This window comes from Trametes versicolor (genome assembly GCF_000271585.1).
Source record: "Trametes versicolor FP-101664 SS1 unplaced genomic scaffold TRAVEscaffold_2, whole genome shotgun sequence".
Taxonomy (NCBI): Eukaryota; Fungi; Basidiomycota; class Agaricomycetes; order Polyporales; family Polyporaceae; genus Trametes; species Trametes versicolor.
In genome coordinates this window covers 3584481-3597674 of record NW_007360322.1, presented here as the reverse complement: position 1 = coordinate 3597674, position 13194 = coordinate 3584481, and the positions used below count along the sequence as shown (strand labels likewise).

Genomic DNA, 13194 nt, shown 5'->3' with positions numbered 1-13194 from the left:
ATCTTGGATATCCTCGTACATACTTTGAAATCGGGGGGATGGATGCAGCAGAGTGAGCGTGTGAGCTAGAATAATGTTCGAGGTGGAGAATAATCCCAACAGTGAAGCAGAGTCGGAGGTTTGCGGGCTCGAGGTAGTGGCGACTGTGGCACAGAAGCAGCGGGACGCGCCTTGAACGTGAGCCGAATTCAACGCCACCTACGAGCCACGTGCACGCGACGCGACGCGGCATGGGCGCCTATGTGCCGTACAGCAGGTCCTCGGACTCGACGCGTCTGTTGCGCGGCACGCATCCGAGTGCAGTACATATTCGATATCGCGCCCGGGAAAGAACGGGCGGGTACGGGATTATGAATGAATTCATTGAGTGATTATTGCGAACGCAGAAGTGCGGCGCCTGGAAACAAATCTGGCTAAACGTGTGGACATGGCAGGAAACTGGGCACGCGTCGATGTGCCCCCAAGCGTCAGAACATCCGGCACGGCCGCACGACGAGTACTATACATCAATGGGGGCGCGGGGGTATATAAATAGATGTTCAAATACCGGCGAACAGATGCGATTATCAAATATCCGGCATCGGTGGTGGTCGCCCAGCCCAGGGCGCGAGCGCATAAGGACAGAGGGGGCCATCGGTGAGTGTTCCAACGTGACTGGAACTCAGGGCTGAGTTGGCTCCAGTATAGGTCTGGGTTATCGATAGGGCCACTGTCCCAGAGGAGGGACACGCGTGAGTCGAGGGTATCTGGAGAAAGTCCTGCTAGGACGTCGCTGAAGAACACGAATGCTTCTTCGGCCGACCACCGATCGTCGATGTCGTGCACTGTCATCTTGCTAATCAAAGGCGTCAAAAGAGTGACAATGGGCATCGCCTCCTACGCATCTGTCAGCCAAAGTCCGCGGTGGAAGTGTCCACTAAAGACTCGCCTTGAAGAAACACAGATAGAGGTTGCTAAGGCACGCAACGTCGAAGGCGAATGGGTTGTAATGCGGTTCGCCGTGGAATACATCCTCCGGAATGTACGACCTCTTGCCCTTGAACGCTTCGTGCGCAGGGCGGCGACATTTCTTGAGAGAAGTGTCGAGCGGCATCTGCAGCGAGAGGTCGAAATCGAACAGAGCGTACTCCACAGCTGGAGACTGAATATGCTCGCGCAGACGCTGAACGCATAGATCCGAGGGCGAGCTGTTGCAGTACCAGTTGATCACCATATTGGACTGGCATATGTCCTAGGTCGTTGTCAGAGAGATCATACTGAAATGGTGGGCGTGCACTGACTCTGTGTGCTATGCGGTGGCGATGAAGGAAGGCCAATCCCTGTGGAGGAAAGGTCGGCATTAGAAGATATCGTATAAGAACAGTCACTGACCGACAGGTTGCAACGGATGAACGTCATGACTTCGCGAATAGTTTCGAGTTCCCTGGGTGAGGGGGTAACGTCCCACCTTCAAGGACTAATTGTTAGCTTAAAAGGATCTGACGCAAGCGACTTAAATCGGCATGGCGACAAAAGCAAACCGATATGGAGAGCCTATGATTGCTGTCGGAGGCAATACGCCAATGAACGCATCGCTGTCGTATAACGACTTGCATTCGGCCAGGTATGTGTAGATGTTGTGTTCCATGGACCCTTTGTCCGCCAGCTTGATGACGAGGTCGCGCTGTTTCTCGTCCTGAGCACAAGCGAACCTGGGCTACGGGATACGTCAAACAAAGGGCGCGACGGTGTGCTGGCACCACTTTCCATAAGAAAGATCGCCGGCGGTTTGGCATGGGCACAGCGATATGCGAAAGGACGTGGCCCAATTGTTGTCTCACTCCGCATGAGCCAAGTACCGGTTTTGCGTAGCGTGCAAAGATGTATTCCAATCGCCGCCAAGGGAGGTCGATAACCTTCCCAGACCGATATCATGCAATACATGGCGTCGATGTCAGCTTTAAGCATATCCGCCACAGTGTCCGTGACCAGCTGTCGACAGTTCGTGAGTGCGCTATGTCAACCAGCCCGGGGCGACCAATCCGGAAGGCCCACCTTTGGTAGAGGCTCCTTCTTATCCAGGGAATTGTCATCGTTCTCGAGGTCGATTACAGAACAGCTCGGTGCATAAGTAATCTCGTAGCAGAGTAGCCTCGCGTTCGGAGGTCGAAGACAGAGCTCGAGCATGAGTTAGCGGGGTGCAATTTGAAGGGGGTGAATGAATGTTGCGAAGCATTCCCCGTGTTTATCCTCAAGGGTAGATGCAGCAAACTTGTAGAGAGGTCGTGCACCCAGAGCTTGGACGCACTCAACGTGGTAGAAAGGTACCACCGACGCCGGGCGCGCGACGCGTCCGCGCCGCAATGGGCGCCAAAATGCGGGAGTCCGGCCTGCTCACAACCATCAGCATCTCCTGTTGGATATTTGAACTTCTCAAGAAAGGCTGGCATCCTGCTCTCTGGGAAAGCAATACTCGAGTAACGACATGCGCACGATGTACCACGGTTCTCAACAGAGAGCACTACCGATTCACTAGCCATATATCTGCCAGGTTTTGAAGCCATCAACCCTCGATATCCTCGTATTCCTCGTCGACACCGAGGAACGACCGTATGTCCGTTGCCTCCACCCCGTTCTGTCGAGTGAAGTGCGAAAGCAACATGGTATAGTTGTCTGCTCGCGTAGCATCTGTGAGCACCCCTGCAAACTCATAGCATATATACACCCCGAGCCACTCACCCGTCCAACGGATCGCTGCTTCCTTCGCAAGGACAACCGCCCGCCTCTTCTCCTCGACTTTCGCAGGATCGCACGCGCCGTACGCTGCGAGCTCAGACTCGAGCTGCGCGTGCTCCTTTTTCAGCGTGGCAAGGTCCTCAAGCATCTGCGTGCGGGTCGCCTGCGCCAACGTTTGAGATGCATTCGGAACATCACTGTGCATCACTCACACTCTCCGGCCTGCTTGCCTTCTCTAATTCTGCTGCAGCGCGCAGCTCATCCAGCTGGCTCTGGAGGGACCCTTGGGTATCTTTCACTGTCTTCAAGCGATTCTGCATCTGTGGATAATCCCAATGGTAAACAGGACGTTCGCGCTTCCCAGCCATGGACGCACCATCGCGCCTCTCTGAGACGGAAAGCTCCAGAAAACTGGATATATGCGCGTGTCAGCCACCCTGGGAAGAACGACGATACCGAGACTGCATACAGTTTGAGGAGCCAATCTTGTCCATCTGCACCAAGCCGTCGTCCACAAGCGACTGCAGCACTTCCTTCACGGTCTGGGAGACTGTATGCACTCAGCCGTCGACCGGCATCTCGTGCGCGAGACTGCTGCATACCGATCCCCTTCATCTTTGGTCCCATCTTCTCCAGTTCTTTCAGCTGTATGCATTTGAGTAAGGGCCCCCTTTCGCTGGTCTGCATAACGCACATACCTGAAAGAAGTCCTTCTGCGAGACCGAGGCGCATATAGCCACATGACTTTGAGCATTGTCGGGCTGCACGCACCGTCTCGTGGAATATCTCCAACAGCTTTACGCGTTTCTCTTCTGCGGAGAGTCCTCGGGGAGCCTATATGCGCGAGACATTCAGCATATTCCCGCGCAATTGTCTCAAACATCGAGCGCGTACCATTTTCTGTTGCTCTTAGGAGAATCTACCGGTCAAGGTTGTGGTGGTCAGGATGCAAGCTGCGACAGAGAAGAGCTTGTCGCTGTCCAGACGTCCAAGACGCACGCAGGCACCCAACGCCGATCGCAGGGTCGATCTTGCGCGAAGGCGCGTCAAGCAGACTGCAGCAGAAGGAGAAGCACCGACCTGACACAATCACACCCGCTCGCGCCACCTCGACGTCGGCGTCGCCCGCGGCCTTCCATCGAACACCACACAACTTACTTCGGACGTCGGACACGTCCCGAGATTCGCGAAAACGATGCGAGTGATTAATAGGCGGAAGCGCAGGTCTAGTACACATGCATCGACCACCGGGAGAGCGCGGAAGGGACGACGACGGGCAGCGAATTACATGGGGCGTGACCAAAATGTGGAATACGTGTAGCGTCCGTCGGCAGGGGGGCAGACAGGCAAACGGACGGGGATGCGGGGATCAGGACCGGGACCGGGACCGAATGCAGAGCGCGGGCAGCAGCGAACAAGTGGGGCATAGAGACAAGAACGGGGAGCAGGGGCGCGAACAGTGAGTGACGGGGGAATCAGAATCGATGTGGGTGATCAATGGAGAATGCGGTATTGAAGGGAGAACGGGAGCGACGAGAGTCCGGTGTGCTTTCCAGCGGGGCAAAGAAAATGTGGAGTGGGAAGCCCGAAGGTTTTGCATTAAGGGAATGGGTGGTGAGGTACTTGTAGTACAAATGCACGGGGCGAGGAAAGCGGATGGCGTAAGGTGAACGTGACGGCTGGCAGAAGGTCGACGATCACCGCAGGACCTCCAGGCGCTGATCCGAAGACGGATAGCGGTACGCGACGAACTCGGGGTCCTGGTCGACGAGCTCCGCGATGTTCTTCTTCGAGATTATCGACATGCGCGGCGCAGAGCTGCTGTGTGCGGAGCCAGGTCCCCCATACCCGTTGAAGCTCGGCTCGTCGCGTTGGTCCGACGCGGAGGAGCGGTACGGGTTGTAGTCGGCAGGCTCCGTCGACCCGTTCACGGAGCCGTTCGTGGCGCTCGGTGCGAAGACTTGCGAGTCCCGCTCCGTGTCCGTCGACTTCTTGCCAAAGAGTGAGGTAAGCCCGAACCGGCTACGCCGCTTCTTCGGCTTCGACGGCGTGGTCATCGCACGCTTGCCACCTTGCGTACCCCACTGCGTCAGCGACGGACTTGAAGCGCCGAACTCCGCGTACTTCTCCTCCGCGAGGAACGGAGGTACGTTGAGTGTCCCGCGTCCGTACGGGCTCCGGCTGGGCAGGCTCTGGACGGCGGGGTGCGGCGAGGACGCCATTCCGCCGAACGACTGTCGCCTGGTGTCTGGCGTCCGGAAGGGCGCTTGCGGAGGCATCAAACCCCGAGACATGGGGTTGGAGGAGTTCTGGAGTAGGTCGTACATGGTCTGTGGTCGCCCGTCGAGACCAGTGTTGCCGGGGAACTCCACTGCGGGCTCGCCGGGAATAGGTGGGAGAGACTTGTCACGGGAAAGGAGTGTAGACTGAGGGCGTTGATGGGGTGGTGATGTACCGGGGGTCGTGGGTCCGGAACTGGACAGCGTCTTTGAGGAGCTGTGTGTTGTGCGACCGCGGTTCTCCAGATCAGGTGAACCGGTGTCGTTGGACGGCCCAAGCTCGAACGCTGATATGCGATGATCAGGCTCCATCTCCTGCTTCACCTGCTCTTTGTGCGCCTCGCCGCTGGACTTCTCCTCGAGGACCGGGTAACGTGAAGACGTCGGCGACGGGAGCGCACTAGAAGGCGCAGTCGGCGGCGAAGGTGCAAACTGTGAGAATCCGTTGGGCGACATCGAAGAGAGCAACGAGGGGGTGGAGACATGTCGCCTCCCCGCGCCTCGCTCTCTGTCAACTAGGTAGGACAGTGGCGGCGGAGGCGCCAAGGGCATGTCGTCCTCGTGCCTGTCGACCGACTTAGACTGGCTGACTCCTTTAGCAGCGCCCTTCGATGAGCGAGTGACCAGCTTCCAGATCTTCTTGAGACCATTCTTCTTCTTGTTGGCAGGAACGGAGGACACGACTGGCTCAGGCGAGGTCTCCCCACGAGGCCATGACTGAGAGGCTCTGAGGGTGGGTGTAGTAGAGGAGATGTCAAGCGCAGAAGGATGTGCAGCGAAGTATGCCTGCTCTTGCTGTAGGGCAACGCTAAAAGAAGGATGCCGTGAGCCCAAAATACGCGAATTTGCTCAACATGACGTACTGCATGTCCATCATGCTACCCGACGGAGCCATGCTATCCCGACTTAGCCACGCAGCGCTCAGGTTCTTGAATCCGAAGAAGCGAGAGCGCCTCGGCGACGACGCAGAACCGACGCTCTGCATGTCCGAGAACGACGCCTGCGACTGAGCGCGCAGTAGCGTCTGTGGCCGCTCATTTCCACCAGTGAGCACGCTGCTCGGGCGCGGCGAGAACGACTGCGAGTGCCTTGAATCGCGGGCCCCAGAGAAGAATCCGCTGTCTATCTGCGGGATTGGGCTTTGCAGCGGCATCGAGTAGACCGAAGCCATGTCGGCCACAGAGCGGGAACTGCGGGACGACTTGCGCGCGCGGCTCTTCTCCCGCTTTTCGTCCTTGCGCCGCCGCTCGCGCTCCTCCTTCTCTTCGCGACGCAGGTCGACGTGCTCGACGACCATGCCATTCTCGAGCAGCGTGACTTCTCGGGCGTGATTCTGCGCGTTGCCTGACGACTTGAGGCGCAGGGCGCCAGTGTCATCCGTGGGTTGCGAGCTGCTGCCGAGCTCGTACGCCGAGCGCCGAAGTTGAGAGAAGGTGTCACGCATCTTCTCGTCGAGCAGCCGAGATTCGCGCAACGTCCGTGCGCGGGCGAGAGCTTCGACCTCGAGCAGCTGACGCTGGGCCTTCACATACTGATCGAGGGTCTGCTGGCGAGAGGATGGCTCTTTAGGGTTCTACAGGGGCGTTAGTGACAGGTACGCGTCGCAGAGCAAGGCACCACCACGCACGATGCTCTGCCAAAACCTCAAGTTCTCTTCCGTGAGTATTCCACCCTTCGCCCTGGGCCGCGAATGAGCGTCCGAAGAGGCACGGCCAGACGGCTCTTCCTCGATCTCCCGTCTACACAGCTCCTCGTACAGGATATCGCTTTCGCGTTCCCAAACCCCAGGGCTGGTGACGTCCACGTCTGCCATATCCTGGTCGCGCATTGCACACTCGACACAGACCTCCTCCTTGGGCACCTGCGGGGGCGAGAACGACGGTTGCATGGCAGAAGAGGCCGTCGGGTTCACATACGTTGGGTGCTGCGAGTAGGCCCGGGGCTTCGGCGAGATGGGGATCTGCTGCATGGTGACGGCGTTGTACGTAGGACCGGCAGACAGGGGTACGATCGGGGACATTGGCTGGGAGCTCGGACCTGCACCTACGCCAGCGCCCGGGATAAAGGAATGGCGGGGCGAGGCGGACGCAGCGGGCGACAACATGGTGCCGCCCCCAGGAGAGACCAACGCGGCATGGCGAGGGGAGCTCGGAGCTGGCGAATCATATCGGTCCCCGAACGCTCGCGGACTTGACAACGGCTGGCCCATGTCTGATAATTGAGGCAAGGGCGACTGGGGCAAGGGAATGTTGTACGGGAGCCGCTGTTCACCAGAGCCGTCGCGCGACGGCCGGGCGGCGGGCCTGTCGAACGAGTACGTCTCCACGAGGGGGGAGGGGCTGGTGGAAGGGTAGGTCGTGTCCTCGGGCCTTGGAGACTGTGCCTCGCGAGGCGTTGCTGGGGGCGCGTTCCACTCCTCGGCGGGCTCCTGCGTGATGTTCTCGCCGATCCACGCCTTTGAAAGCGGGACCGGATCGGAGCTGTGCGACTTTTCGTAGCTGGCACGCAGGGCTGCTGTCATTCCGGCGTCGAACGCAGGGTCAAAGCCGCCGGTGGGAGAGTGGACCGGGGGAGAGGAGGGGGACTGGGACTTGCGGGAGGACAAGGATGGGTAGCGATCGTCGCTGAGGTCAAACTCGGTGAGGGTGAGGCGTTGTGAGTAGCTGTTGGACTGGGACTTGGAATGTGAGTGGCCGTTGGGCGGGACGGGGCCAAAGGAGACGTCGTTGTGGGGAGCGCCGGCGTCCGGGGCAGGAAGCTGGACGGCAGTGGCCATGACGTGCACGGGTAGGAGAGGCCTTGAAACGGTCGTTCGAGTCGTCAAAGAGAAAAATGAGGTGTGCGGGGGGCGTTGATGGGATGCGAACAGCAACTGCACGAAGCGGAGAACACAGGCCGGCGCACGAATATTACGTCTGCGCTACAAAGACGAACGACGCTGAGACGCAGCCCTTGCGCTGCTTCGGGGCTGTAGACGACACCAGATGGCTGGCCGCCGACGTCGAAGAGGCAGGTCGAGAGGAAGGAGAGACAGTGAAGCGGAAGCTGAGAGACAGATGCGAAACGAGAGAGAGAGCGCTGCACCGTTGCGCGAAAGCATTCTTCGGCAAACCCCGCATTGGGCGGTACCCCAGTCTCCGCGCCCCAGTTGTCGCCTACCGATCCAGCCCCGGCCAGAGCCTCAACCTTCCTTGACAATTCTGTGCTCTTCGTTGGTGTACGTCTTTAGCTCTGACAAAATCATCACGCGCGTGCTCAAGGCAGTCCAGGGCAATGCAGACCGCAGGCAGAACGCTCTCATTCGGTATCTATACTCTGGCCCTACTGTAGATAGAGTGGTCCCAACCGCCAGCTCCATCATGATGAGCTCAACTACTTCCGATACCTGGTTTTTGGTTTTCTAGGTCAGCGACTTCTTTCATCACCACGCAGAAGGCTAGACAATGAACGCACCAGAGCACGCCCTTCCTGGACCTCCGCATCTTGCGCTGAAGCTGCAGCATCCCGTAAAGCAACGCCTCCGCCGTGGGCGGGCAACCCGGGACGTAGATGTCCACCGGCACGATACCTGCGAAGTCCAGCCTATCAGCCAGGTACGGCGCTCAATCTCCGAAAGTTACGTACGGTCGCACCCGCGCACAACGGAGTACGAGTAGTGGTAGTATCCACCTCCGTTCGCACACGAACCCATCGAGATAACCCAGCCTAACACATGACACACACGCGGTCAGCGGCCCCATTCTACGCTGCAGAGATATTCCGGAGACAGGGCTTACGAGGCTCGGGCATCTGGTCGTACACCTTGCGCAGGGCGGGGGCCATCTTGTTCGTCAACGTTCCCGCGACAATCATGATGTCGGACTGCCGAGGACTGGCACGGAAGACGACACCCAGACGATCCTGGTCGTACCGCGCTGCGGCCATGTGCATCATCTCCACGGCACAGCAGGCGAGACCTGAAAGGGGAGGTTCACACGAATTCAACGAGACGTCTGCAGTGGCAGAACGAAAGGGGCGCACCGAAAGTCATGGGCCACATAGAGCCCTGCCGTGCCCAATTTGCGACCTTGTCGAGTGTAGACAACACATATTCCGCACGGTTCGAAGGGGTCTCCAGGCTTAGCTGGTTCGAACCTGTCTTCGCAATTTGGGTGATCGGCTCGGCGGGGTTCGTAGAGTTGGTAGGAATGACAGAGGGCTTAGAGGCAGGGCGGGAAGAATGAAGTTGGCGATATGCTAGAGCAACAGAAACAAGATTTTCGTTGAAAACCTGGGGTACACTCTTCAGGTTGGGCAAGGAACATACCGGCGACACCGACTTGCGGCCGCAGAGCTGCTCGCCGGCCTGCGTTGGCGACTACGAGGCGAACCGTATAAGCAAGAGCCTGAAGCTTCTGATGGTGTTGCGAACTTACGAGCTGCTTGGGTGACAGAGAGCGACATGATGGTGGGGGACGGAGAGACTGTGCTCGCCGTCGGTGACGATGAGCGGAAGGTGTTTGCTAAGCGCGCATTCTGATTGGGCCGCTCGGCCCACCCGTCGTTCACCGGGGAACCTCCGGCGGGCGTCTCCGGCTCAGCATAGGCGCCATGTCCGTCCTTTCGAATCCCCTTCAGGGCATCGTGCATTTGATCATTCAACACTTCAAACACGGTAGTCGGTGAACGAGGAATGCATCGAGCGACGCTTGATGGTTCGATAAATTGGTGTACAGTGGCATAGGCTAAAGCCTATCGGGAGACATTATACCGACAAATCCAAGAGGATACAGTACAGTTTCGAATGGACACGACTATAGAATGCAAAGACGATGAGGATGTGCGCGGACAGGAACATATGCAAGTGGTCGTAGAATGCGATGATAGTGTGGACAGTGGAGGGTAGACAAATCTGTATAAGGTTAATGCGAGGGTATCAATTGTATGCGATGTGTAGGGTACGAACGACGAGGAATGGAAGAATACTGCGATGGAAACTCGAACGCGTACGACATAATGATAGTTCTAGGTCCGAATGGCGCCAAATGAAGACGCACATGAGTGGCAATGATATGGATGCAGGAGTCCATCGAAGACCACGTCAGGTATGCTTTGGGAGCACCCTAATCGCGACCAAGGCACTCCAGAGCGCCGTCCAACCACGGGTGGTTCCGGACTTCGTGGATGTCTGCGCGCAGAAGCGGGTCCTTCTCCAGACAGCGCGCCATGAGCATAATGGAGGACCTGCTCAAGCGGCCGTACTTCGGCTCCCGGATGACGACGCGTCCGTCTTTGGCGTCCTGTTCGGTGGGAAAGGGGGAGTGACCGGTGAGAAGGTAGGACAGGAGCACGCCCAGCGTCCAGACCTCCGCGGGAGGTGCCTGGTAAGGTTTCTTCAGGAGGATCTCGGAAGACGCGTAAGCCGTAGTGCCGAAGAAGAGGGTGTAGTACGGGCGGGGAGCCGTTGGGTCGGCGACCACTGCGCTGCCGAAGTCAATCAACTTGACCTGCGTCGCAACCGTGTTAGCATCGCCGGCAGAGATCATTCATTAGAGATGTACCTTCAGCTCGGAGTCGACGACGAGGTTCTCGTCTTTGATGTCGCAATGTGTGATGCCCTGGCTGTCGAGATAGTACACTGCCTCCACGACCTGCGCGAAGATGTAGCGCGCCTCGTTCTCGGTGAGTCGTTTGTGCTTGCTCTGTTCAATGCATTCGAACAGATCGTGCGAAGCGCGCCGCGCGAAGCCCGGCTTTTCGAGGGGTGCCTTGAGCAAGCCAACATCGAGGCTGTCGTGCACGCTCGAGTTGGAGATGTCAGCGAGCTTCCCGTGGGAAGCGGGCGCTAGACCGCCTGCATTGATGGGAACGTGCGGAGGTGTATGCGGCGCGAAGTCGAGCGTCGAGTCGATGGAATGGGAAGGAGAAAGCATCGGGGTTGTCGATGGCGTCGGGACAGCGAGCTTCCCAGGGGCCGACGTCGGCTTCGCTATCTTCTGCTTCTTCGAGACCCATGGCGTTCCGTGGAGCTCCTGGACCTAGAGTCGTGAATAGATCAGTATGAGTATATCAGTATACCGCAATGGGATGGCGCGCATCCTGCTTACCAAATAGAAATACACTTCATCCTCGAACAGGTCGAGGCACCGCACGATGTTCTCGTGGTTCACGAGGCTGAGCAGCATGACCTCGGTGGGTACGCGCCCGAACATCTCGTCCTCCCACCACGCGTGCTCTGGCACCTTGTCCTTGATGATGAACTTCACGGCGACCTCGTGCCCTTCACTCCGATGCCGCGCGGTCATCACGAAGCCATATCCGCCAGCGCCGAGCTCGTCCTCGAGACGATAGTTGCGGACAAAGTACGGGTTGAGCATGTGCTCGGGGTGAAAGAGCGCTGAGTATCGCCGCCCCTTGCAGAGCAGCGAGTCCTCATGCGTCGGTGACAGTAGAAGTGATGGGTGATCGTCCATGTCGTCACAGCCGATGTTAGATAACGAGAGCGAGGGAAGAGAAGGAAGCGTGCTCCCTGACGGAGAAGCATCGGGGTAGAGGAAGGGCGACGCGGAGGAAACGGGGGAACTGGCCGGGAACGTTTGTCGCGTCGGGGTAAAGGGCGACGCGGTTGGGTCGAGGGTGCGCGCGGAGTAGCTGGGAGAGGTGATGGTGTTGCCGGATGGAGATGAGAATGTCGGGAAGAGGAGGTCCTGGGAGTGCTCCGGGCCCGGAGACACTGAGGGAACGCGCTGCGGAAGGCAGCGGTATTGTGGCGAACACATGTTCGCCTTCTCATCATCGATGTAGTGTTCGGGGGAGCTGTAGGCGTCCTGCGAGTAATCGGGTTGATCGTATACGTCACACGAAAGGAGGCGGTGGTGGTGATGCTCTGTGAGGGGTGTGTTAAGGCTATCCCCATCGTCCGAGGACGCGTCGCCGGCGTCCATCGGGGGAGAAAACGTGTCGAATTTGGGGATGTGGACAGGTGAGAAATGGGGAGACTCAGAGACAAACTGGGGAATCTGGACAGGCGAGAGACGCGGGGACGCGGAGCCAGAGATCGGACGCATCGCAGGAACGGACGAGAAGAGGGACGCGAGAGCGGGGAGGAGGTGACACAGGAACACGCGGAGAGATGGTGGGGGGACGAGACGAGAAAGAGAACATGGGGGCTCCCTATTTATTCGAACCAAGGAGCCAATGTTCGGGAACGGACGATCGAATGGGCGACCGAACTGTAGTTGGCCACAGAAGCGAGGCGGCCCAAGAAGGAAGCAGAGTCGATCACCGTTCTTCCACACTCGTCTGGCCTCTGCGTGTGCCTTGTCAACATATCGCTCTAAGCCACACAAAATCCGGATTGCATATACTCACGCAACAACGTCGGAGGTCCGATAGAGCGACTTTCCAAATGCGCGGCGTTTTAGCTGTCGATCACCTAGATACTTCGCGATGAGCATGGCCCTTCATGATAGCCGTGGTCAGTCTGCTACTCTGCGTCATGTCTCGAGAGTGACAGACAAAGCCGACGCGCGTGAGCACGCGCCCACGCTGCGTGAGCTTGACAAGGAGAGTTGGGAGTCAGACAAAGAGTGGGTGCGAACCCAAACGCGCAACAAGACGCGTGCGCGCCCACGCTGGCCTGGGTAAATTACATTACGTCAGAAAAGGGAACATTAATGCTTTCGTGGCACTGCATTCCTCCTCGACTTTAGCGGCCGGCGGCGACTCGCCTCTCCGTCTCCGCCGTCCAAATGCCAGCGTCGACGACAGTTCGAGTCGCTGAGCGCCGCGCCGAGCGTCCGAGACCAGCATTACTTCGGCTCCTCCGCCAGGGCCCACATGTAATATACGCCTTCAGGAAAGGTCAGCGTTTCTGCGACGCGCGGGGCAATGACGACAGTGGCTTACCGAGGCTGCGATATGGCTGCCAGCATTCCGCGAGGTCTTCCATCTCCTTCGGGGTCAGCAGCGCACCCCTGCGACACACGGTCAGAGCCCGGCGGTGCATACGCCATACCAAATTTACACCCACTTAACCTTCTTCCCGCTCAGCCTGTTCTTCATCACTGCGACAGTCAGGCCCTCCGGCAAGGGCGGGGGCGTGTATTTCCCGCCGTCCTCGGTGGTCGTCGTCTTCATGTTTAGCGTCTGGGCGATCGACGGCGTGAACGGCGCAGGGAGCGGGTTTTCCGAGCCACCGTCGTCCGCTGCCTTCTTCTTC

The 13194-nt window shown here is 58.4% G+C and overlaps 6 protein-coding genes across 6 annotated transcripts in view; all 6 read right to left on the bottom strand.

Annotated features, from left to right (window-relative positions):
- Positions 1 to 916: 916 nt before the first annotated feature.
- On the bottom strand, positions 917 to 2166 carry TRAVEDRAFT_43828 (uncharacterized protein; the record flags this gene model as incomplete). The annotated part of the gene is made up of 6 exons (XM_008035736.1): positions 917 to 1231; positions 1281 to 1319; positions 1372 to 1447; positions 1521 to 1691; positions 1922 to 1971; positions 2035 to 2166. 6 exons carry the CDS (start codon positions 2164 to 2166, stop codon positions 917 to 919), a joined length of 783 nt encoding a protein of 260 aa, XP_008033927.1.
- Positions 2167 to 2542: 376 nt separating this feature from the next.
- TRAVEDRAFT_114403 (meiotic nuclear division protein 1) lies at positions 2543 to 3549 on the bottom strand (the record flags this gene model as incomplete). The annotated part of the gene is made up of 8 exons (XM_008036444.1): positions 2543 to 2655; positions 2719 to 2878; positions 2928 to 3035; positions 3092 to 3126; positions 3185 to 3265; positions 3318 to 3360; positions 3414 to 3428; positions 3487 to 3549. Coding segments are annotated over 8 exons (618 nt in total), but the record flags the coding sequence as incomplete, so codon positions are not given.
- A 219-nt stretch (positions 3550 to 3768) lies between these two features.
- Positions 3769 to 8040, bottom strand: TRAVEDRAFT_161872 (uncharacterized protein). Its single transcript, XM_008036443.1, has 4 exons — positions 7094 to 8040; positions 6622 to 7024; positions 5858 to 6567; positions 3769 to 5802 (listed from the first exon to the last, which is right to left on the bottom strand). Exons 1-4 carry the CDS (start codon positions 7768 to 7770, stop codon positions 4413 to 4415), a joined length of 3180 nt encoding a protein of 1059 aa, XP_008034634.1. The 5' UTR covers positions 7771 to 8040; the 3' UTR covers positions 3769 to 4412.
- A 225-nt stretch (positions 8041 to 8265) lies between these two features.
- On the bottom strand, positions 8266 to 9458 carry TRAVEDRAFT_161867 (NADH-ubiquinone oxidoreductase 20 kDa subunit). The gene is made up of 7 exons (XM_008036442.1): positions 9410 to 9458; positions 9301 to 9351; positions 9015 to 9230; positions 8771 to 8950; positions 8619 to 8699; positions 8448 to 8562; positions 8266 to 8379 (listed from the first exon to the last, which is right to left on the bottom strand). The coding sequence occupies exons 1-7, from the start codon at positions 9435 to 9437 to the stop codon at positions 8367 to 8369; spliced, it is 684 nt and encodes a 227-aa protein (XP_008034633.1). The 5' UTR covers positions 9438 to 9458; the 3' UTR covers positions 8266 to 8366.
- A 358-nt stretch (positions 9459 to 9816) lies between these two features.
- Positions 9817 to 11556, bottom strand: TRAVEDRAFT_142441 (kinase-like protein). Its single transcript, XM_008036441.1, has 3 exons — positions 11081 to 11556; positions 10535 to 11011; positions 9817 to 10480 (listed from the first exon to the last, which is right to left on the bottom strand). Exons 1-3 carry the CDS (start codon positions 11444 to 11446, stop codon positions 10097 to 10099), a joined length of 1227 nt encoding a protein of 408 aa, XP_008034632.1. The 5' UTR covers positions 11447 to 11556; the 3' UTR covers positions 9817 to 10096.
- A 1228-nt stretch (positions 11557 to 12784) lies between these two features.
- Positions 12785 to 13194, bottom strand: part of TRAVEDRAFT_112622 (DNA glycosylase) — a gene marked incomplete at both ends in the record, with an annotated part of 2397 nt that continues 1987 nt past the window's right edge. Inside the window, 3 exons of the mRNA XM_008036440.1 lie at positions 12785 to 12825; positions 12882 to 12949; positions 13006 to 13184. Coding sequence (XP_008034631.1) covers positions 12785 to 12825; positions 12882 to 12949; positions 13006 to 13184 — 288 coding nt within the window. The remainder of the gene's footprint in view (positions 12826 to 12881; positions 12950 to 13005; positions 13185 to 13194) is intronic.

What these genes read in the sequence shown, in the direction of transcription:
- TRAVEDRAFT_161872 (XM_008036443.1), bottom strand. Translation starts at nt 7,770, where the DNA reads ATGGCCACTGCCGTCCAGCTTCCTGCCCCGGACGCCGGCGCTCCCCAC. An exon ending in CCTGGGGGCGGCACCATGTT is followed by an intron (nt 7,025 to 7,093) that starts GTCGCCCGCTGC and finishes TGCAGGTCCGAG; the next exon opens with CTCCCAGCCAATGTCCCCGA. An exon ending in GGTAGCATGATGGACATGCA is followed by an intron (nt 5,803 to 5,857) that starts GTACGTCATGTT and finishes TCCTTCTTTTAG; the next exon opens with CGTTGCCCTACAGCAAGAGC.
- TRAVEDRAFT_161867 (XM_008036442.1), bottom strand. Translation starts at nt 9,437, where the DNA reads ATGTCGCTCTCTGTCACCCAAGCAGCTC. An exon ending in GCCGCAAGTCGGTGTCGCCG is followed by an intron (nt 9,231 to 9,300) that starts GTATGTTCCTTG and finishes CTGTTGCTCTAG; the next exon opens with CATATCGCCAACTTCATTCT. An exon ending in CGTTGTGCGCGGGTGCGACC is followed by an intron (nt 8,563 to 8,618) that starts GTACGTAACTTT and finishes TGGACTTCGCAG; the next exon opens with GTATCGTGCCGGTGGACATC.
- TRAVEDRAFT_142441 (XM_008036441.1), bottom strand. Translation starts at nt 11,446, where the DNA reads ATGGACGATCACCCATCACTTCTACTGTCACCGACGCATGAGGACTCG. An exon ending in ATGAAGTGTATTTCTATTTG is followed by an intron (nt 11,012 to 11,080) that starts GTAAGCAGGATG and finishes TCACGACTCTAG; the next exon opens with GTCCAGGAGCTCCACGGAAC. An exon ending in TCGTCGACTCCGAGCTGAAG is followed by an intron (nt 10,481 to 10,534) that starts GTACATCTCTAA and finishes GTTGCGACGCAG; the next exon opens with GTCAAGTTGATTGACTTCGG.